This window comes from Eumetopias jubatus, unplaced genomic scaffold, assembly GCF_037043125.1.
Source record: "Eumetopias jubatus isolate StellerSeaLion01/CBP00866 unplaced genomic scaffold, mEumJub1_p1.0 scaffold_7, whole genome shotgun sequence".
NCBI classification, from domain to species: domain Eukaryota; kingdom Metazoa; phylum Chordata; class Mammalia; order Carnivora; family Otariidae; genus Eumetopias; species Eumetopias jubatus.
This window is the reverse complement of record NW_028274813.1, coordinates 12,819,641-12,843,546: the sequence shown is the minus strand read 5'-3', so window position 1 is coordinate 12,843,546 and position 23,906 is coordinate 12,819,641. Positions and strand designations below refer to the sequence as shown.

The window sequence follows — 23,906 nt, the reverse complement described above, 5'->3', positions numbered from 1 at the left end:
AGGAGAAGCAGGCTCCCCGCGGAGCAGGGAGCCCGACGCGGGACTCGATCCCAGGACCCCGGGATCATGACCTGAGCTGAAGGCAGACGCCTAACCGACCGAGCCACCCAGGTGCCCCAAGATTTCATTTTTTTCCCGATGGCTAATATTCCACACCTTCGCTTTCAATGAGTCTGTGGAAGGAATGAGTGAATGAATGAAGGGCTGGCAAGTGTGAGCACTGAAGAGATGCTCCAGAGGGCAGAGATTCACAGGCTAAGTTCAAGGAGTAACTGGCCAGGTGTCAGACCCTGGCACAGGAGGACGCCGCTGCTCAGTTGGGCCCAGGCGTGGCGGATGGCAGCTCCCACTGAGCGGTCACACGCCCCAGGTTGCAGAGCTCCAGAAAGGACGGGCGAGGGGGCAGGAGGGGGCCTCTTAAAGTTCAGGGAGGGAGGGAGGAGACACTGAGGAAGCCGCTAGACAGAGAAGCATTTGAAGAAAGATCTTGTCATGTGTGGGTATGTCTATGCCGGCCTCCCTCCCTCCATCTGACCTAAGCTTCTGAACTGAGGTCCCGGAGCTCTAAATTCCAGATCTGGCCCTTCCTAGTTGAGTAGCCTTGAGAAAACCCAAAGGACCAGCTGAAGCTGAGCTGCTGTCAACGGGATGAATGCCACACCAAAATGGGGTCCAACTCTTACCAGCTGAACATAAACGCAAGTCTGGGAAAAAGCCGTTGCATGGTGAGCACGAAAACCTTGCTCTTTTGTGTCCTCTGACCTGGGGGCAAAGGGAGCGGTGGGTTCCGATGGCCGGGAAGACTCTCTGAGGTGAAGCAGGGCGCCGGGAGAGCCCCTGGCGGCCGGTCCCATGCCGCCAGCACCGCCCGGTGAGAAAAACCAGGACTCGATTCTCTGCCGTTGCATTTTATTACCACCCTGCCCTTGTGCTCCAGAATGAACGGCTGCTTAACACACAACCCAAAGCACTCCTACAACTGATCTTAACAGTCCCATTTCTTTCTCAGTATATTAAATCAAAAGAAAAGAAAAAAACCCTCAAAAAAAAAAAAAAAAACCACCAGGTTTAGTACATCCCAGAAAGAGCACCTTTACTAAACAGAAAACAAAACGTCTGTCAGGAATCTGACCAAATACACAAAGCAGCAGATAAGATTCCTGAGAGACTCCCAGTGGAACATAAATAGATCCCCCTCAAAGTACATAGATTTCCCAGGAGTGTGTACGTATATATGTAATATATTAAAAGAAATTTGGTTTCTACCCCAAGAAGTTATTCAGAAATAATAAATCAGTCTCTCATCCGAGATTGGGGAAGTGCAGAGGCTGCAGCCACGTTACTAGGCAAGCTTGCACCCTGCTCCCGCACACACTTCCCCTCTGTACACGACACACTTGCTGGGAGGGGGCTGAGGCAGGTGCTTCTCTCTGCCCTGGCCCCCAGCCCCAGCAGATCCAGTGTTCGTAGAAGAGCGAGCCAGGGAAGGCAGGGCTCCGTGGGGCCCCCAGAGCCCACCCGTGCAGAGCCCAGGAACCGGCAGCAGGCGGGTGGCCAAAGCCCGAGGCCACCTGCCACCTGCCTGGAAGGGGACCTCGGCCCTGGGGTAAAAGGGAATTGCTTGGGACCCCCAGGAATGGCGTGGCCACACTCCCGGTTTTCAGCAGCAATCCTCATTCTGGGGTCTCCCCAAGGTCCGCAAGCTCTTTGTAGTTTGGCCAGTCTGGACTTCTCCTAGGGTCGAACGGCTTTTAGGAAGAGGGCAGGGAGTTTCCAGAGCCACGAGGGCTTGGCCATGTGAACCTGTGTGTTTGCACACACGCACATACACACACGCATGCTTTGAGAGAGGTCAAGTTGCAAACGAGCGTTCTGCTGGGACACGCTCAAATAGTGTCGACTCTGTGGTCAGTTCCGTCACTGTACTCTGAGTGTCCCCACGCTGGATTTGTTCAAAAGACAGCAGTTGCTGGAGGCTACAGATACAGGACGGACGGACACGGACACATGGATGGACACACACACACACACACACACACACACACACACACACACACACACACACAAACACAAAGTGTAATCCTCTTAGGGCTTGGCACAGTGTTTTTGTTAACAAAACAAGCAGGACAGATGCCCAGGAACCCCTGTCCGCATGAAAACCCTTTCCCGGCACCACAGGCAGACAGAAGAGAAGGCCATCATAATTAGAAGGTGAGTCAGTAGTTTGAAGGTCCAGGAGCTGCCGGGCCAGATGAGTCACACGCAGCCGTACTCATACCACACCGTCTGCTGGTCCCCACCGGGCTCGGGGGACGCGGGCGTGCTCTTCAAGCTGCTTCCGCGGCTGAAGTCCTCAGGGGCCCGGCTCATGTGGGGAGCCAAGTCAGGAGACCTACCCGGGCTCTTGGCAGGGAGCCCCTCACTGTGACCTTGCCTGGGGACCCCATCACCCTCTGAGAGGCTGAGCGGCCCCCGGACAGGGGCGATGGTGGCCACCTCCACTGCGTGCGGGGGCGTCTGGGGTTTGGTCCTGGTGGCCGGTGCTGCGGCCGCTGGGAAGTGCTGGGTCTGGGAGCTGCTGCTGCTGCTGCAGGGACCGCCACCCCCAGTGGCGATGGCTGGGGCTGTGGCGGACTGCTGCAGGGGGCCCAGTCTCTCCTCCTTTGGGGGAGCCAGGGAGAAGCGCCTCATGTCCGGGGGCCGGCTTCGGGGGGCTGGGCCCTGACCAGAGCCGCCAGTCTTTCCCACAAGTGGAGTCCGCTCCCTGGCCAGGCTGTGGGAGCTGGGGGGTGTGGGGCTTTGCAGGACATGGCTGCCTGTTTCTCTGCCCCCTGAGCTGTCAGGACCCCCCAGTTTCTGAGGGGCTTCCTGTTTGCAAGCTTCTGGCCCACTGGCCCGGAGAAGGTCGGCGGAGGCGAGGCTGAAGGCCCGGCTCAGGGACGTGCTCCGGCTGGCAGGCGTGTGGGACGCTGGGGGCATCGTGGCCTGCCGGGGTCTGCCCAGAGACAGGCTCTGAGGAGGCTGGACCTGTCTCGGGGGGACAATGGGCAGGGCCTCGGCCTCAGCGGGTCTGAAGTTTGGTTTCACATACTGCCCAGGCTTCAGCAGCTTCCCCTCAGAGGTGTTGACGGCCATCTTGATGGTAGGGGCCACGAAGCTGGTGGGCATCTTGGCCCCTTCTTTCCTGGTAGGTGGTCCTGGCTGGCCTCCAATGGCTGGGAGATCGCTGGCCTTTCTGAAGTAGTCACTTAGCAGGTCATCCCGGCAACCGGGAGTGTCCTACGGGGAAGAGAGGAAGAACTGAGAGGTAGGCATGAGGGCCAGGCCGGTGCTGGGACAGCCCTCCCCACAGCCCCCATCCCAGGATGTCCCCTGGGCAGCGCAGGTGGCCAGGACTGAGATTTCCTGCTCCTGCTCGGCCTCTTCGAGGTAAAACGTTGCCCCACCACACAGACACCTGCCCCTAGTCAGGACTGGGGGGGGGCAATACGTGGATCAGCAGGGAGAGAACCCCAGACGCCACTGTGGCAACCCCCTAACTTTATAAACAGGAAAACACATCTGAGAAGAAAAGGACTTCCCGCAAAGCTCATCCACGCCACAAGGTCAGGGCCATAAGCCCGACCACAACCAACCGTTCCCATCGGCTCTTGCTGTTCTACCTGGCACGGCAGGAAGCGGAAGCTGACCGGCAGCCCTGCGCCTGCTTCGCCCAGCCCACCGTGCTCAGACACACTGCAAGGGCTTTGTCTCGGGCCATGGAGGAAGGAGAACAGCAGCAGCTCCTAAAAGGCCGGAACGCCGCCTGCCGCTCAGACCACTGCCACACGTGAGAGGCAGGCACGGGGGCAGACTGCCCGGGACAGTGAGGCTGCCTGGAGGGCATGGGATGGCCCGGCCCACCAGCCTGCTCCCCTCAAGGCACCGTCTCCCGCCCCCCACCCCGCCCCAGCCACCACCCTGCAGACACACAGAGCCACCACAGGCCGGGGTCTGTGATGCTGCTCGGTAACTTCAGCCTTCTGTCAGGGCCTCAGAGCCTGGAGGAGCCACACGGAGGTTCCTCCTTAGGGTGATGGACCCTGCCAAACCGGGAAAGGAAATACATTCACGGGGCAGGTGGGAGTGGGGGGGGGGCGCGGAGCAGAGCTCAGAAGCCGTCTGCACCTGCCAACAGCTCCTGGCCCCTGGAACAGCTGGATGCTCAACTTGACAGAGACACACACTGCTACTGGATACTCCTTCAAAGCCACAGAGTTTGGTGGAGGATGTGGTAAGACCTTGCGATGTTAACACTGACAGTAACCATTTCTCGAGTGCTTCCTGCGTGCCAGGCACTGTGCTAAGAACCACAGGCATCATCACCAAGAAACCAAAACCTCCCTTCATTTTCAAAGCAACCTTGCAAGGCTGTTTAAGGTTGGACTAAAACAATCTTTTAATAGGTAAGGAAGCTGAAACCATAGGGTTTCCAACAGGTCCTGCATCTAGAGAGCAGACTAGGGATGAACACCTACTGCTGTCTGGCTAGGTCCCTGGGTCCCTGCGGTGAGTTTTTAATTCTTGGATGTGCACCCTCAGGGGGCACATTTTGAGACCCCCCCCCAAAGGATCATCAATACTCAGGGAGTGCAGGCATGGGTGGGGCAGGCTGTGACTTCTCTGGGGCTGGTCAGGGGAGGGTGGGAGGGGTCAGGTGCATGGGGTTGGCAGGGGGCGCATATCCCGGGCAGGCGGAGAGGTAAGCCTGGCCCTCCAGGGCCACACGTCAGCTCCCAGCACGAACTGCTGCAGTGAGATTATTTCGGGCTTGTTTAGGCTGAAAAGGGACAGGTGAGGATATGGCACGTGAGTGAGGAACGATGACTACGAGGGACAGGTCTGCGTGGAGCACGACAGGGCCCTGTCGCTTGCACAGGAACCCCGCCCCCCCCCCCCGAAATCTGCAAAGGGAAAAGAAACTCACTGTGACAGGTACATAGTCAGAAAAGGGTGGGGAGAAAGCCTCCCAATTGCAGGCAGCCCTGCTTTCTGGACTACTCTCATTTATTCCACCGAATCAGGGCTTCTCAGTGTGGATGCCTGGACACACGCTGATGGCCAGAGCATCATCTGGGAAGCCAGTATGGCTGCAGATCCTCAGGGAGCCCCACCTCAGACCCACGCAGCCTGAAGCTCCAGGGGGCAGCCTGTGTCCTGGCAAGGCTGCCAGGTGAGTCTGGGAGGCGCCGAGCAGACCATAAACTTCCATAAACTTCCTGAAAGCAGCAGGGCGTCTGTCTGGCTTCTCCAACTCCCAGGGCATGGAGTAAGTGCTTGCCAGACGGAAATATAAACGGAGGGAGGGCAGGGACCACGTTTTCCAATTCCTTTCAGGGCCAACCAGGAGACTCGGCACCAGCGAGTGTGCCAGAAAAGCCTGCCATTCCCTGGTTTGCTTTGTTTTTCGGGAACAGGCACTATAGGCATGCTGCGTAACACATAGTAGGTGCTCAGTGAACATCTACTGAACTAGACTGTACGTTCCACCATGGCCTACTAATGTGGGTCGCAGAGCTTACCATGTGGCTAAGGAAAGTTCAACTGTTTAAGGAGAATGAGATGGCATCCAGGAAGCATTAAACATCCTTACAAGATCTCAACCGCAAGAGAACATGTTCACGTGTCTAGTAAGCCAACTGCTCACACAACTGAAGTCAGGCAGAGTGTGCAAAAGACACGCCTGGAGCTTCAGAAAGCTGACCTGAGCCCCTGGAAAGGGGACAGAGGAGGGGACCCTTATGCCCGGGGCATCTGGGGGTCAGAGGTGCAGAAGGCAGGTCAGCAAACTCCAGCCGTGGCGCAATCTCAGTTTGCCATGAGTTCTTGCACGGCCTACGAGCTAAGAATAGTTTTTACATTTTTAAATGATCAATGAAATTTAAAAAAAAAAAAACAAACTAACAGCCTTATGTGACACGTGAAAATCATACGAAATTCAAAATGTCACTGTCCGTGAGTACAGTTTTGTGGGCCCGCAGCCATGCCCGTTCGCCGATAGATGGACTCCGTCTGTGTTCTCACTGAAATGGCAGAGCTGAGAGCTTGCCTAGAGACTGTATGGCCCCGAATGCCGAAGACATTTACTAGCCGGCCCTTTCCAGAAACAGTCCGCCGACCTCTGCTGGTGAAGGCTCAGGGCGAGTGGGTAACTCAGGGTTCCATCACGGAAGCTATTGTGGGATCATCACCCTGCCAAGTTGGGCGCTGGCCCTAGCTTGACAGAAGCTCCCAGGGGTGGGCACACCACCCCATCCCTGCCCTCCATGCCGGCAACAAATTCCTGCCCGCTCACGCCACAGACGGAGCAAACAGCCCCTGAGGTGCGGGGTTGGCTGCCAGGACGCCGTGGCTTGCCCCACAGTGGGCATCCCCCCCTCCCCCCACGCCAGGTCTACACCCAGGCCGCGCCCCCCCCGCCCACCCCCTTCTGTGACTCTGCTGCCAAGGTCTCTGTCCGGGGTGCCTAAAGCAGCGAGAGGGCGGGGGAAGAGAGGCACGCCATGTCCAAGGCCTAGGCCACTCACAGGGGTGGGGGAGCTCCGGTTGCTCTCCTCCAGAAACTCCTCCAGGGTGACCATCTCACTGCTCGGGGAGGCAGAGCAGGGCCGGCCTCCTGCGTGGGGCTGGGCGGCGCCTCTCTTCTGGACGCCGTCCTGGGGGAGAGGCCCGTTCTGGGGTGGGGGGTACTCATGGCGGCTGAGGGCGGTGCGTCCCGGGGTGCTGGCATCCCGCGGCAGAGTGGCCGTGTCCCTGCTGGGGATCAGGTCTTCGCTGCTGAAGCTCTCGGACCTGCCGTGGAGCTGGTCGGAGGAACCTGGGTGGTGGGGCGGGGCGGTACAGAGGAACACACCTGAGTCTCCCTCCCTGGCTCACCTGCCTCCAGGGGTGGGGGGGGGGGGGCTCTGTGCTGCCTTGCTTTCACCCACAACAGAGAGAACCCAGGCGCACTTCTCCCAGGCTGGGATTTTGAGGTTGAGAACATTTTGGAAAGGGGCACCTGGGTGACTCAGTTGGTTAAGCGTCCGACTCTTGATCTTGAGCTCAGCTCAGGCAGGTCTCGATCTCAAGGTCGTGAGTTCAAGCCCTGCATTAGGCTCTACACTGCGTGTGGAGCTTTTTTTTTTTTTTTTGAGAGCTTCAGAATTTCAGTGTGGTATTATTTTTATTTAAATTCAATTAACATATAGTATATTATTACCTTCAGAGGTAGAATTCAGTGATTCATCAGTTGTATATAATACCCAGTGCTCATTACATCACATGCTCTCCTTAATGTCCATCACCCAGTTGCCCCATAGCCCCACCTCCCTCCCCTCCAGCAACCCTCAGTTTGTGTCCTATGGTTAAGAGTCTCTTATGGTTTGCCTCCTTCTCTGATTTCATCTTGTTTTATTTTTCCCTCACTTCCCCAATGCTCCTGTTTTGTTTCTTAAATTCCACGTATGAGTGAAATCATAATTGTCTTTCTCTGATGACTTACTTTGCTTAGCATAATACCTTCTAGTTCTATTCACATCATTGCAAATGGCAAGATTTCAATTTTTGATGGCTGCATAATATTCCATTGTATATATATATACCGCATCTTCTTTATCCATTCATCCGTCGATGGACATCCTGGCTCTTTGCATAGTTTGGCTATTGTGGACATTGCTGCTATAAACATTGGGGTGCACGTACCCCTTCAGATCACTGCCTTTGTATCTATGGCGTAAATACCTAATAGTGCAATTGCTGGGTCGTAGGGTAGCTCTATTTTTAACTTTTTGAGGAACCTCCACACTGTTTTCCAGACTGGCTGCACCAGCTTGCATTCCCACCAACAGTGTAGGAGGGAGGCTTCCCCTTTCTCAGTCTGGCATTTAAAAATAAAATAACTTGAGATAAAAGTGGAAAGCTTTGAGTGAAGTTCAAATTATTATTTAATATTAATTGCTATAAGGCACCACACACACTAGGTGTCATCCATTCATTAAAAGCTTATTTACTGCCTGTTACATGCTAGGGTCTTCTAGGGGCTGGTCATATGCATGCTAAGAGAAAAAAATCTCCGAAAAGTTTCTAGTCTTGAGACAACATACACATTCTTTTCAAATGCACAGAAATGTTCATTCAGACTGTTGATATTGTGCACTATAAAACAAACTATAAAACAAAGTTAAAACATGTAAAAGAATCAAAGTTGTCCAGCTGTGCTCTCTGGCCACCACAGACGGAACTACGCTCCCTACACCCATTCTAAAGATGAGGTAGCTTGGATTCAGAGCATGGGTGCTGTGCCCGGGTGCTCTGGGCTAGTCTCTGGGGGTAAAGGGATTCAAACGCCCAGGTCTGTGCCTGAAACCGCATGATGTGGACTACACATGCAAATGCATGATGCAGCAGAGAATCCCATGTTACCACTTTAACTCTAAAAATAAATGAGCCCAGAACCAAAGACCCATATACAACGAAATGTGCATGGAAGCCAAGGCTGACCTACCTTTCAGGTTAAGAGGCGAGCTGTCGCTGGACGCATTCCGACTGCTCTCCAAGCTGTCTGGCCGGGACACTGAAAGGAAGGGACACCCAGCCTAAACGGTCAGGGGGCAGGTATGCCCCAGACTGAACCGTCTAATCTGAGAAAGGCTGCATAACGAAGCTGCTCTATGCCAAAGTTAAGGCAGACGTCCTCAGGAAGGATGGACTTTGGGATTCTCTGTGTTCTCCCATCAAGAGATCTAGCTTCGCCAACTTGGGTGCGAGGCACAGCATCCAGTAGGCGATCCAGAAATGACAACTAGCATTGTTTTTATTAGGTATAGGGCTAGGACTTAAATCCCATACCGACTCTAGTACAGCAAGCAGACCGAAAAGGAGGGTGGCTCGGGGTAAGCCAGTGGCTGGGGTGGGAGTACCCACTCCTATGACTGCATAGAGCTTTCTGGAACCCGTGTGAGACCTGGTGAGGGTGGGAGCCGGGAAACAGCAGGGTGCACTGGGGTACATGTGTACGGGGGGGCGTGCGCCTGCGTACAGGGCCCTGTCACTCCGGTGATCCACAGGAGCAGTGCTGGGACCCAGAGGAGGAGAGCCGGCTTTCCCTGGTCGTCTGTGGTCCGTCAGCTCCTTGCTTCCCGTCTCAAAGTCACATCTACCCCCAAGGGAAAAATTGAGCCATACAATGACAAGGGCCGGAGGAACTAGCCCTCACGGCTGCTGCCAGTACCTGCCCGAGGAGGTGTGTGGCAGCTCTCAGGTCGCAGACTGAGCCCGGCAGCAGGAGGGGTGGCTTCACCCCTGCAAAGGGCAGCTGCCCCTTCAAGGCCTGCAGACCTGCTTCTCCCGGTCCACTCTTGCAGGAGCCCTGCCAGCCGGCCCCGCACCAGCACCTGTCCCGCTGGACCACAGAGCCCTGGGCACAGGAACTGCACTTCCATCTTCCCAGCATCCCTCTTAGCACACAGCGGCTGTGGAGCTGAACTGCACCAAGAACTGGAGATGCGCTGGGAGGTGCTCCGCTCATCGCACCCTCGGGGACGCTTTCCTTTGGATTGGGTCTATAGGGCATCCGGTTCCCAAGGGCTGGTGCGCTCTGCAAATAGCAGGCATCTGGAAAACTCTTATTAGCAAACGGGGTTTGGGGAGGAGCCAAAAAATACTTGGTTTTCGCAAAAAGCGTAAAAGCAGAGTAAGTCCCCTCTTCGAGAAGGGAAAAACTGACATGAAAAATGCACCTCTCTCTTTGAAAAAGAATGAAGTTTCATTAAAACTGTAATGCAAATCACTAGGACCCAAAGTACTTTTTTTTTAAAAAAAGTATTTGAGAGAGAGAGAGAAAGGAGAGCGTGGGGGGGGGGGGGGTAGGGAAGCCGAGGGAGAAGCAGACTCCCCACTGAGCAGGGAGCCTGACACGGGGCTCAATCCCAGGCCCCTGAGATCATGACCTGAGCCAAAGGCAGACGTTTAACCGACTGAGCCACCCAGGAGTCCCCTAGCCCCCAAAGTACTTTTGTTTATTCAGGTACCACTTTGAAAACTGCTTTTCCTTCTTTTTCCTGCTGAGAAAAGCTGGAGGAATCAGAGTGCTTAAGAGTACTTAGGGGGGCGCCTGGGTGGCCCAGATGGTTAGGCATCTGCCTTCAGCTCGGGTCATGATCCCAGAGTCCTGGGATCGAGCCCCGCATCAGGCTCCTGGCTCAGTGGTGGGCCTGCTTCTCCCTCTCCCCCTCCTCATGCTCTATCTCAAATGAATAAATAAAATCTTTAAAAAAAAAAAAAACGAGTACTTAGGAAGAAAACCCCTCGGCGGTCACCTGTTATAGCATTGATCTGGCTCCTCAGCTCGCCTTAACAAAGCATCGCGGCCAATACCCCCTGGTGTGTCCCTCCCCTTGGTGTTAAGACACGAGGGCCCGTGCGTTAAACTGTTCTGCCACAGAGCCTGTATTTTCTCACGCCCAGTGCCAGTGTCTGTATCCGTATGAGTATCAGCATCATAAAACGTTTACGACAATGACTAGGAGGGGCACCTGCGTGGCTCAGTCGGTTAAGCGTCCGACTCTTGATTTCGGCTCAGGTCGTGATCTCAGGGTCGTGACACGGTGCCCCAAGTTGGGCTCTGTGCTCAGCTGGGAGTCTGCTTGGGATTCTCTCTTCCTCTCCTTCTGCCCTACCACCCCCACAAATCCTGCTCTCACTCTCAAAATCTTTAAAAAAAAAAAAAAAAAGAATGACTAAGGCAGATTATGCTAGCTCCCACATTTATTGTTGATTAGAAGTAAACAGAGCTCACTGTGAGCTTTCTGAGGTTTTTTTTTTTTTTAAGAATTATTTTCCCACTCTTCTAGGATTTTTGTTTTTCAAAAAATTATAAAAGCCCAAAGCAGCTTTTAATTTTTAAGAAGCCTGGTATAATTCACTGTTTCCCTTCTGCAGAAACTTACAACATATCTAAGTCAAATGACCAAGTGCTTCTAACAATTTCTAAGGCCACACACAACTCAGAGCTACTCTGGACAACTAAAATCCAAGTCAGGACAGTGAGAGGCCTGCCTGCAATCAGTGCTCCCGGCGGGGGTCAGCAGAGTGTCCCGGCAAACCTGAGGGGCACTTTCAAACAAGTGGAGTTGGAGCCTATCGAGGTGGGACACTCTGCAGGTGGTGACTTCCCTGTCATGGAGGTATGGAAGCAGAAGTCACATGCCCAGGCCCCTAGGGAGGGCGGGAAGGAACCTGGAGGAACCGCGGCGCCCCCCTTCCCCACCCGTGCCCCATTCCCGCTTCAACACAACTTCACGTCTACCTGTTTTCCACTGGGGGCTGAGCTTGAAGGAAAAGTACTGTTGATGAAAACCAGTCGGAGAAGCCAGACCCAAGGGCGCGACACACTGAGGACTCACCGTATTGCCGGTGGTTGAAGTCCAGCTCCAGGGACGGGTCACAGAAGCTGTCGTCTGAACTATAGCCTACGGTGGAAGGCCACTGGTTATTAAGATAGGGTTTTCTGGAACACTTGGGACAACTACAGACTCTTATTTAGGAAAAGCATATTTTTATCTGTCCTTTGGCATGACACTCCTACTTCTAGGAATCAACGCTGAAAAGATCACGCCATTTTCGTCAGTACAGAGCTATAAAGAGACGGAGAAAGATCTCCATGATGTATGCCCAGGTAGGAAAAAAAAACAACGTGTGTAGATTTTTATTTATTTATTTATGTGCGTGTGTGCTTTTAAGTAGGCTCCACGCCCAGCATGGAACCCAACATGGGGTTGAACTCACAACCTTGAGATCAAGACCTGAGCTGAAACCGAGAGTCAGATGCTTAACCAACTGAGTCACCCAGGTGCCCCTATTTTGGCTTATTTTTGCAGAAAGAAACACCAGGTGTATAAACAAGGAACTAAGAAGAAAGGTTAACCAGAGGGTAGTTTGGGAATGGAGGCGGGGGGACTGAGGGGGAGAGGGGGCCTAGAGCACCCAAGCACAGCTTTTCACATAATTCAGGTTTTTTTCATCTATTTTACACATTAAAACACACAGGGTTTAATTTACGAAGAAAAAAGTCTAAAACTGGAAACAGAAACAAACCTTACTGCGTCAGATTGTTAGCATTATCACACAAGGAGAAACACTGATCTGCAGTGAACTCTGAGTGCAAAACTCTGTGAGAGCGTCCTTAGTGAAATATAATCTAAGGACTAAGAGCTACAGAGAAAACACTGCTTGCTGGGTTTACGGTGACTGGCAGCACTGGTAGGATGACTTTTTAAACCATTATTGCATATTTTTGGGGGGAAAAAAAAATCAGTGTTTCAGGAGACAAGTGTTCCAGTAAAGAAAAGGACACGCAAATATGAAATCCCTGTAATGTTAAATCTGAATTGGAAATATTGACACAAACCAGTGATATGTATGTGTCCTATCTTCCTTTACTGAAAGGACCTGGAAGCAAAGGCAACTCCGTAGGGCCCAGACCCTGTTTGTTAAATTCGGCTCTAAAAGAAACCAAAGGGACTTAAAGAAATGGCTGACTCTAAGGGGGTTTCCTTCCATTTGAAGCTGGCTATGTGCCCACTGTGGCCATGAACATGGGAGTGTGGGAACATGCTGCCAGGAAATCGTGTGGCTGGGGCAGGGTCTGCAGCAGTGACCGACCTTCCTGTGGGGCTCCACAGGTGTAGGGACGGCCAGAGGTGTTTTGGGGCACGGACTCTGGGTTTATGAATGGGATCTACGTTCACACGGCCCGTGACTTAGTCTGAAGGGCTGGACCTTGAGCCACACAGGCCGCTGAAGTCCGAGGGGAGATGGGAGTCCTCAGCCCCCTCTCTGAGACCAGGCAGGGCTTCTGCACCCCAAGCCCGGGAGAAGGGGCTGGTGGGGGGGGGGGGGCGACTACTGCCTGCCCGTCCCAGGCGGCACGCCGCACCATTCCCCTGACCTCCAGCAGAAAGCGACTGCCGCTCCCAGGGTCTGGCCAGGAGTGGAGAGGGGCTGCCTGGCCGCCTTGTGCTCGCTCCTCTCCTCTCCCCAGGGGTATTTGTGACTCGTGAGCAAGGTCATGACGCCAACCCAGGTGCACCCTGAGGGTGGCAACCCTGTGTGCTTTGCCTGTCCAAGCAAGGTTCTGCACAGCCAGGTTTCAAGGGTCGAGTGGGTGGGGCGATGACAAAACATGATCATCCTTCCCAGTTCTCTCCGAGTCCCAACACCCGAGAGGCACCCCCCTTCCGGCTCTGCCAGGTATTGCTTCAGATATTCTCATGTTTCTAAGTTACAAGTAGAACAGTTTTTTTTTTAGTTTTAGGCTTTATCTTCCTTTCTGTTTATGTCGTTTAGATTTCCAAGTGCCTTTCCCTTAACTGCTCTCTTTTACAGCATCCTGTTCCTGTTTCGTGGGGAGAACCACCTCACCTATCCCGGACTACTGGTGGAGGATCTCCTCAGGGGTCCGGGGATCCCCGAACTTCCAGAGGCTTCACTTGACAAGATCTGACTGAGCTATTCGTTCTGCGGGGAATTTCTCAAGCTTATCAGATGGCTTGAAGGACATCTTAGTCTCACGTCTAAAGCCGTGACCACGCATGGCTACTGGCCCCCTGGGAGAGGTTCGCTGTGTAAATCCTTCCCCGAATCCCCTTGTTCTCAGCAAAGGAGACCCGCTTCCCGCTCTCCCAAGCCACCTCCGGGTTCAGAGACACTCTCACATTTCTTCCATAGAGAATAACCCCCGAACTCCTGCCAACGTGGGGTGAGGGCGTTGCCTGCTTTTAGCCCAAACTGCGGTTCACCCCCCTTCTGAAGCTACTGGGTGCCCCCAATTCCTGAACAGTGGTGGTGAGAGCGGCTTAGGATCGGGCCTCTAGGGGGTGAGGTTGTCTGCCCCACATCACACAGCTGACAGGCCAAAGCCGTGCCTACGTGATGGCAAAGCTCGTCTATAGCCCCAGCGCCCTGCTTACCGCCTGTCTCTGCGAGCCCGGGGGTCTTCAGGAAGGACCCTAGGCGCACATCCCTTTTCTTCCGGAGGGGCCCACGACTCACCTTTGGTGCGGCCTGGGTGCCGGGCGAGGGGGGTGGAGCTGGAAGGGGTTGTAGTGATGGCTGAGGTCAAACAGGTCCGTGAGCTCAGCTCCAAGGGCCAGAGCTTCATGGCTGGGTCAGCGGAGGCATCCGTGCGGTCAAGGCTGCCTCTGTGCGGGGACCCTTGCTTTGGTTTTAGGTCCCCAGGGCCTGGGGCAGAGAAGGACATTGAGAAACGGGGCGGCAAAATCCTGTGCCAAGGCTGGGCTACCACACTGAGGCCTAGAAGCAGGGGCACCAGGGCGCACGGACCATCAGGACAGAAGCTGGGCTGCGGTGTCAGCGGGAGGGCCCTGGCTACAGGCCTGGCCGGGGGCGGGGGGCGGGGGCGCGTGCAGAGAGGCTGGCCCTGGCTCGACGTGTGGGTCAGACTGCGAGCCCTGAAAGGCTGCGACAAGAGAAGGCACTCAAGAGGATGAACCATTGCCAGAAGGTCAGCACGTGAGCTATGGGCACGCCTGCTGTGTAACAATGTGACACGTAACTCAGATGCCCGATTTCAAAAGATCCTGACGACATCTGCTCAGGATCACTCCAGGCCTGCAGCCAAGGCCCCGAAGGTCCAGGATGGACGGACGGACGGACATGCATCCTGCCAACTGGCTTCACTTAGGATTTGAGAAAGCAGCTTACTCCTACACTAACGATCATTTAAGAAGTCTTAATCTCTGTAAGAGGGACTTCTCTCTTGTATCTTGTGCTTGTCTGCAGTCGCTACGTTTTCTACCCCAAACACATATTCCCGCTAAACACAACCTCTATAAAAACATTAAAAAAAAAGAAAACAACAACAACAAAAAAACCCACCCTAGCACTACCTAGTAGTAGGAAAGGGGCCGGGCTCTCTAAATGGAAGATAAACATGCGTGCGGCCGGACCTCCTGAGAGCATGACGACAGCGCTGCTTGGCACATGTCCCCCTCCAGGCACCCCACGGCCAGGACCCAGAGGCACGCCCTCCCTCGGGGCTGACCCCGCAGGCCCCGCGGCCACTCGGGGGTCTGGACTCCCTGGGAAGTATTCAGTGCCCAAATCTTACAACTCGAAACCAAGGCAAAATTTGGATTCTGAAAGATACCCTTGATGAGAAGCAAGATTCAAGTCTGGTGGAATGAATGGGGACAAGCATCCAGTAGGTGCAGTTAAAGTGAGCGGAGGGGAGCGGACAGAGAACAGGACAAGGCCGACAGCATGCTGGCGAGACAGGGTCCCCGAGGACCGGGGGCATGGCGGCCCAGGGTCCCCGCGGCGGAGCGTGTGACATGAAGTCAGTGCCACACTGACTGACTCCAACAGCTTAACAGGTGTGTCTTTGTTTGTACGGTTACCTTGTTTTTGCGGTGATATGGGTTTTCCACAGACGACACTGATAATAATCTTTCCCTTTAATTTAAAATAAATTTAAGTGGCAACGGTGAGTCAGTTCAAGGGAAAACATGTACATGATCCACACAGGTGGATAAAAAGATGTGGCAAAACTCAGGAAGATGGCACGAGAATGACAGCAGACAGCGCAGTAGCTAAAGGCCTCTATGGACCAGCGTGCCCCCCGCTCTGGGCGTGACCGGTGTGCTGACGGTCTTTCTGTCCGCTCCCATTTTAACGTCCGCGTCCGAGAGGTCAGAGAGCCACCGCACGGTCATAAGACTCCATTCTGGGCTGACCTCTGGCTTGACAACAGCGATCCAATTATACAAAATGCTTGAATGGAGCAATAAATCCTTTGGGACACAGAGCACGTCTACAAAGGGCCTTGTCAGCAAAAGCCAACAACTCGGTGCTCTGACAGAGGAGGAGGAAAGGTCAGCAGCTTTAAATTTAGCTGCTAAAAATAAGTCTTAAAAAATAAATCTCACACACACACAAAAAAAAAAATCTCACTTGACAGAGGCCGTCTATTTTAGGAAGCAAAGCGACAACCAACCAGTTCTGCTTTTACACACGGGCACGACACAAGCCTGCAGGTGCGAGCGTGGGGAGGCGGCACCCGGCCGCCGGACTTACTTAGCACGGACATCCTGGCCCACGGACCTGTGCATGGATGTCCCGAGGCTCCCCTACAACTGTGCTGTGCTGGAGAAATGGTCCAGAGGGTGTGACAACTCATCTTCTCTTTTGAAATCAGAATCCACGCTGGCTACTTTAAACTTGGCTTGGAATTGGGATCAGGAGGAGGGGTCCACTGGGGGTCATCAGGCCTTTAGGTACTTTTTTTTTTTTTTTTTGGTTTGTTTGGATTTCAGAAATGAAGGAGGATATATGATGAAAACACATGATAAAGGAAAAGGATTAGAAATCTCCAATTTCTGAAAAAGGGACAGGCTCGTTAGGAGAGGATGGGATGTCAGAGGAAGACCAGAACCGCAGGCGTTTAGAGAGAGCTGGGTGGGCCGTTGGAGACTTGTCTTTGTCCTTGCTTTTGCTTCTCAAAAAGGGACTCTTTTTGCGCTGAGTTGCTAAATTGTTATTCCCCGGATAACCCAAGAGAGGAAGGAGAAAAAAAAAAAAAACAACAAATAAATGAAGTGAATAATAACAAATGACTCTAAATTAGCTAAATGTAGGCCGGAGATCAGAATCCCGTCCGACCCAGGAAAGACGGGAACAATACCCAGGACAAGCCCAGAACCAGGATTCGGTGAATCATTTATGCTCTGACTCAAGGTGATTAATTTAGGGGTGTCTTAGTGCCAACGCTTGACTCTGCCCGGGAGGAGAATTATGTATTGCTCAAGGAGCCAATGGCTGAGACTTTTTTCAATTTCAATGTGTTAAATTATTAAATAAGGATGTTTATTAATTTAGGACCTGGCTTCTCTTACTCATCCATTTTAATGACAGGCCCCCTGACGATCAGGTGCACACTCCACTCCCATTCCTGCTCAAAGGCCTTGCAAACACCTAACAGTATGTTTCTGGCCTGAGGTCATGAGACCACAGTCTACTGAAGTATTCACCAATGATTCTGTCTATCTAAAATAACCTCTTTTGGCAGTACACATTTAAAAATAATGAAAATACCTCTTTTTGTACCGGCAAACCCCGCCACACCAAAAATTGTTTCCTTTAAGATCGCCTGCACAACCTCTACTCCAATCTTATACTTCATGGCTTGTCAGAGCAGACACTCAGACTTACTTGCAAGTCTAACTCTTGCTGCAGAGTTAAGGGATTTCCGATTTAGGATTAGAGCAGATACCACCCCCTTGCTTATTTCTGCCTCCACAGCGCCACCTGGTGGCCAGTGCTCCTGCCACAGAACAAGGGGCCCCAGGCTCTGCAGCACGTTTTGTCAACGGCTTTACCTGCACACAGTGGTGAGGAGCTCCAGCTCAGCAGCCCCACAGACCCGTGTGTGGATCCCAGTTCCACCACTGATTACACTGGCGAGTGTTTAAACTCTGAGAAGGCATGACTAATCGTGCCCACCTCAGGTGGTAGGTAGGCTCCGGGAGACAGGCATAAAGCATGTCAATTAGCTAAAAGGAGCCAGGAAGGAATGCCCAGGACATATACAGCTGCTGCTATGAAGAATTTTCCCTGATCTGCTCGTCCATTGATCAGCACAGCAGCCTGGACCAGTCAAGTGTTTCTTTCCTCTCCAAGTTTTCCTAGCTCATTAAATTAAGTCAGTTTAGAGAATAATCCAAGTTGAAGGGATAGAGGCCAACAACTTTAAATAGCCAACATGCAAACCCGAGGGGAGAGAGCCCTGCTAGACAGAAACAAAGGTTCAGCCCCATCATTGCTAAGCTGCACCTGAGCCGTTTACCTAATCTGATCTCCTGTAAAGAACAGGAATGCAAGCATTCGTCCCCAACGTGTGCATGCGCACGTTTTCTTCTCTGCATTCGGAAGTGACACAACAGGACCTACTGAATGGCACCCCCAGAAGGCTTGTGCACGTATCACACTCACAGGGCAGCTTGTCGCCACCGGCCCTCAGCACTGTAACGTCAGCCCCCGGGGGCTCAGGGCTCCCAGGCCTAGGCCCGGTCTTCAGAAAGTCCTAGTGTCCTTCATAAAAATTTAAATTACTCAGGGTGCATGCCTGGCAGGTTTATGGGTAAAGAACCCTCAAAATTATATTTTAGAAGTAAATCTGAAAACAATAGTTGATTCTGAGGTACACGCTTTCCCCCATTCCTTCACGGCTCTGAAATCTGGACACAGCTTCGACGAGGTCTGTTGGTCACCACTGGCCAGGAGGCACCTCGGACAAAATGGTCACTGCCACGCCCCATGTGCTGCACTCTTTTCCCCTTATGTCTGGGTACAACGATCTAAGTCTGTAGAGCACAGCCCTCTTGGAATGTCCGTGCTTTTCCTGGCGGCATATAAAGTAATTACGCAGTGTATTGCTGACAGCCTCTTAGATTTGAGGAAATACAGCATATACAACTAGGAATCAACGTCAGAACGTCTGGCAAATTCCAAGTGACAGCCGTAAGTAAAAAGGTAAGCCGTGCCCCATGGCTGGGAGGACTCAGGGACTTCCTGAAGATCCCGAGTATGTACAGATCGGGTCAGATGCCCCTGGGATCTCCCTACAGAAACATCTGCCTCTGAATCTTTGACACACACAGCCCCCAAACATACACTCCCGAGCCCGTCTCTACAGCACCTGCGTAACTATCAGCCCTGGACGCTACCACAGCCTACATGATGCGGGACGCTTCTCGTTCTACAACAATGGAACTGTCACGGGACAGAGCTGCTGATGGGAATTTGTATTCTCTACTGGGTTGCTAACACACACAAGGAGGCAGATCTGTGTGCAAGCAGCACACCCTCTTCACGCTCCTACATACACATGTGCACATCCACACACCGTCTCGCATTCTACCCCATCCAGGCAGAGCCCCTCAGAGCACCCCTTTCGTAGCTTGACCGCAGCCTGGTCAGCCGCTCCTACCTTTACCCACAGGCCCGTTGAGGGTGTCCCGCTCTTCCGCACTGCTGGAGGCAGACGGGGTGGCCTCGGGGTTCTCTGGTTGCAATCTGAGGAGCTGAGGAGATGGCGAGGCTGGGTCCGGGGACTCCACCTGCCAAGGAGGGCTCTCTGCGGTTGACTTCAGTCGTTCTCTGGAACCTTCTTTCTTTGGTTTGATGAGCTTGACTAAGGCTTTGGCGCCAATCCAGTGGTTTTTCCTAGTGAGAAGCCGATTGTTAGTAGGACACAACCAACCCCCGCTGCCCCACCAGCAGGTCACAGGGTGCCCTGACGTGAGCCAAGCTTTCTATCACAAGCCATTAATTTGGGGTTCAGAATGATGGCACTCCTCACCATCACCATGATCATCGGATTTGGGGCCCAGGGATGGCAGAAGTGTGCATTGTGGCAGAAATCCACACTAGCCTCTTGGGGAAACAGAACTTCAAACATGATGCAAACTCCAAACTCCTTATTATGTGTGCAAAACAAAGCCACGTCCGTCGGCAATTTTTCTGTCAAAATGCCATTTTGGAACTGAGCCACGGACCTCCTCTTTTTCTGCTAAAGTTAATAGTAAGTGGAATAAGCTGACATTCTTCAACCAATCTCTGGCACGGAAGAGTCTGGGAGAGCGAGGGGAGGGGAGGGGAGGGAAGAGTGGGCCGTTTAAATTAAAACCAGTGAATTTCAAGAGTAAGCGACAGAGTTGCAGCTGACTGGAAATGGGGGTGTTCTGATATCACCAAAAAAACTGGCTCTGAAACTAGATAGCACTGTGTTTGCACAAATCACTTGGTCTCCTCATTTGGGCCTCCACTTCTGCCAGACAGAGGGACGAGGACCGGGGTTCAGAAATTCTGTGGTTCACCAGAGAACCCAAGGTGATCCTGACTTTGAGACTGGGCTGGGACAGGACACAGAAACAGCCGGCTCCTGGGGCTCAGGCCTGGACCAGGGGAAGGCCCTGCGGCACCAGGCTGGCAGTCCCCAGGGACTGAGCCGGCCCCACCACCAGGGGGTTGCTTCTCCCTGGAGAAAGGACTGAGTTTGTGAAGCTGCCCTGGGGTTCAGGGCATCCAGAAGAATCTGTGTGAGGCCCAGAGGTTCCCGTGTTTAAAGAGCCCGGGTACACCAGCTTCTGTCCCCAAAACAGGAATGTGATTTCCAGTGTCCTATTAAATCATGGGACAGAATCTGATACGGCCACCCTTCTGTCCCACTTTAATGGCTCCCACACCACAGACTCTCCTCCCCTTGCAGAGGGCTGTGGCTAAATTAAGCCCGTGTCTCATCAGGGTCAGCTGGCATTCGCTGACCCTCCCAGGACAAGCCAGAGTACAGAGTACGGGGCTGAAAATCTAACTCCTTCAGTCATGGGGGCGGCCTGCACACAGAGGACCTCCGCAGAGCGGGAGGCACGGGCCCTCCAAGCTGGGTGCTGATCTAGATGGGAGCCGGTTCCACTCCACTCACGCACGAGGAAGCTCTCTGCCCTGGGCTTACGTCCCTGACACTTAAATCAACTCACTTCTTTGGAGCAGGATCATAGAACTTGTACTGGTCCATGATTTTTTCTTCCAGTTTCTCCTTATGTCTCCGCAGGGCATTTAATTTGTCTCTGTGAAGAGAGAGGAAAGGAAGGTTCTCAATCCAGTTTTAAATAAAAACCATGAACTTACTTGTCAGCCCAGCCCGGGACCTTTTCTGGGATTCGGACATCATCGTGCTCATGACCGTCATGATCACGAAGTCGGGGATGTGTGAATGGAAACGTCTGGCATGGGTCCAGGAAGCCCTGATACCCTGAGGAGTTGGGCTGGAGCACTCAGGGTCTGGGTGCAAGTCAACTCAAGGGAGCAAACCCCTAACCATCTGAAAACTTACGTGCTTCCAGAAGCCCCAAGGACTCACTGGCCAGGTCATTCGGGACACTGGGCATTCGGGGTCAGCCACGGGGCTTGTGTGTTAGTAATACCTTTGGTGAGGGGGAGAGGTGTGCCCTCAGGGAGCTGGATGGGAAGGTTGAAAGAGTCAGCTCTGCAAAGTCAGGCCTCTGACCTGGACCCACTCCGACGCCGGGTTTCTGATAACACTTCCACAGGGGCAAACTCGAAAGCTTTTGGGGGCCAGACAGGGAAGATAAGGAGCAAAGCAGGCCTGGAAAGAGCAGGGGACCAGTGGGGGCTGTAGGTCTGGCAGCTCGCTGTCAGGCGGCCACGCGCGAGGCCTGCAGGGCAGATCCGCCAATTTTTTCAGAGAAGCCGGGAGACCTAGGTTACGAAGACAAATCTCCTGATTTCTAAATGTCGGGAACGAGTTCATGTTTTCAAAAACACAGAAAGGATCAAGACACCTCTGACCCCGAGGCTGCCAGAGGGCGCCTGGGCTTCCCGAGAGAGCCTGGCCTTCCTGATAGGAAAAGCGTGCTTCTGCTTTATCTCAGGGAGTCACGGGGGTGGAGCACTCCATCAGCACCGCCCAAAGGCCACCACCACCCCCTGGTCTCCTCATCCAAAAAGGAGGCCTCTGAACCAGAGGTAAGTGCTCAGGCCTCTCTGCTGTGAGGCTGCTGGGGTTCCAGCCGAACGGGGGGCTGAGTCTGCCACACATGCACACCTCCATGAAGAGTGACAGTTCTGTGAACCTCTGGCCCCGACCATGAAACCCCACTCTGCTTGGCCTTACCTTCTGCATGCTTTCGTGGCTCTCTGGACCCAGAAGTGCACATTAACTCACAGAGAGCTGGCATTGCACCCCTCCCAGGGCCCGGAATGGTGCTCTTATGCCAACTTCCTGGCGTTCTCCACTGTTTAATGCAAAACCATCATCCAATCATCCCCCGTGGGTACCAGACTCCTACTCTCCTCGCTAGCACATGCCCAACCCCTGCAGGCAGTTTTTATCAGCTGGATTTGAGAGAGCCAGCTTCAAAGGTTGTATCTACCCCAGATTCACTACCCCATGGTTTTCAGTGTAAACCATCGTCCAGTCAGTGGTAAGCCGGCACCTCTACAAGAGCAGGTGAAGCCAGAAAACTGACGAAGAAGCACTGTTACATTGGGGAGCATGGCCAGCGGGCTACTGGCCTTCACTGCACCATGTCCCTCTGCCAGCACGTCTCCCCTGGCCTTCCCAGTGCTGGCCCGCCGGCCCCACTCATGAGGAAGGACAGTCCAACCACCACAGCACGAGGCTTAAACATCACCCTGGATCCATGAGATGTATCTTGAATGACTTGACTCCCAAACCACGAAGCTTCCTGTACCGGGGCTCTTCCTCCTGACCTCTTGTTTCTGGCAGCTTCCTAGGCCCTGCTAGACCAGCATCCTTTAACACTTCCTGGCTAATCCCAACTCATGAGCTGGGCACAGAAGCCTTCGTCAGCTGAGCGCCCGCCTCCTTCTCCAGCCTTCTCTCCTGATGTTCTCAGCACCCAGACCACCGCTGGGCTCCACCTTCGGGTCCCCCTACCTGCCTGCCTTCTCCCCATCCCATGTCAGCAACAGAGCCCCAGCTCCCATCACCATGTTGCCTTCCACGTAGCTCAACAGCTGCTGGGCACGGACACGCCCCCCACACACCCCACCACCCCTACCCATTCCTGGCTCCCAGGGGACAGGTTCTGTGCACCTCACGGGGCTCATGCCAGAGCGGGCACTTCACTAACCCCAGCCGAGGGAGGACAATAACCCACTTTCCAGTAATCCAGGGGAACAAAGAGATAACAGATGCCAGTTATGGCACCCGTGCTCAGCCTTCCATTTGAGTTCTTTCCCTGAGATACTTCTTGTTGGCACGGTCCTATTTTTAAAAGTAAGCTTAATTCCAAAAGCAGATTCCAAAGCTTCTAGTGGTAGGCACTGTCTCTGAAGAGCAAACAAGAGCCAACCACCACACGTGCACAAACCTAGAACCATTCCACAGACGTCAAGAGAAGGATGTGCTGGTAAGATGGTCTGTCCCCATGCCCTAAGGACACCAATGGGTCCAGGGGCCATTCCTTGCCCAGAATGTCACCAGTCCTGGCACGGGGCCGGGGAAGCCAGAGTCCCTCTGTCTACAGGCATCGCTCCCACACGAGTCCTTACATGTACTGCTTCTGCTCCTCATGGTATTGCTCCTTACTCTCCATGTTCTGCTCTAGGAGCATCTGGTTCTGCTGGCTCAGCAGCTGGATCTGGCTCAGCAGGTGATGATTTTCTTCCTCCAAGTTCCCCTTGAGACGGGACAGCAGCTAAAACACAAATCAAATCAACGTTTCAAACACTGTGTGATCCCAGGATTTCACTGCTGGGAATCCAGCTTCCAAGGAAAGGGTCACGGGCACAGAGATGTGCACCACTCCTCTGCCGGTGAGAACCTGCAAGGACTGAGAGAGTCAGCGGCCTGGGGAGAGCCGAAGTCCCTCTGCACCTGCCCTGTCCGATCTGGCGGCCGCCAACAAAGTGCGGCCACGGAGCACTTACAATGCAGCCAGTCTGCGCCGAGATGTGCCAAAATATACAAAGATTCTGAAGACTTCATAATAATAAAGAAGAGAGCATAAAATATCTCATTAAGGTTTTTTGGGGGTCACATGTCAAAATGGTCATATTTTAAGATACGTTGGCTAAACAAAATAACTTATTAAAATGAATCCTCCGTTTTTACTTTTTTAACACGGTTACTAGAAAACATTAACTTAGGTAGGTGGCCTGCATTAGCTTTCCATTGGGCAGCTCTGTTCTTGAAGAGGGTGGGCACACCTTTTCTGTGAAGGGCCCGACACTTAAGTATTTCAGGCCTTCCAGGCTGCATGGGGGGGGTGTCTGTTGCAATGGTCCCGACTTGGCGGCCGCCACCACCACCACCACCACCGGGG

At 53.3% G+C, this 23,906-nt stretch overlaps 1 protein-coding gene across 1 annotated transcript in view; it reads right to left on the bottom strand.

Annotated features, from left to right (window-relative positions):
* Positions 1-892: 892 nt before the first annotated feature.
* The window catches only part of CCDC88C (coiled-coil and HOOK domain protein 88C), a 125,094-nt gene continuing 102,080 nt past the window's right edge, over positions 893-23,906 (bottom strand). Inside the window, exons 23-30 of the mRNA XM_028098298.2 lie at positions 23,134-23,279; positions 20,574-20,663; positions 19,025-19,260; positions 14,071-14,259; positions 11,424-11,489; positions 8,525-8,593; positions 6,567-6,856; positions 893-3,279 (exon numbers count right to left, since the gene is read on the bottom strand). Coding sequence (XP_027954099.1) covers positions 2,257-3,279; positions 6,567-6,856; positions 8,525-8,593; positions 11,424-11,489; positions 14,071-14,259; positions 19,025-19,260; positions 20,574-20,663; positions 23,134-23,279 — 2,109 coding nt within the window. The 3' untranslated portion in view covers positions 893-2,256. The remainder of the gene's footprint in view (positions 3,280-6,566; positions 6,857-8,524; positions 8,594-11,423; positions 11,490-14,070; positions 14,260-19,024; positions 19,261-20,573; positions 20,664-23,133; positions 23,280-23,906) is intronic.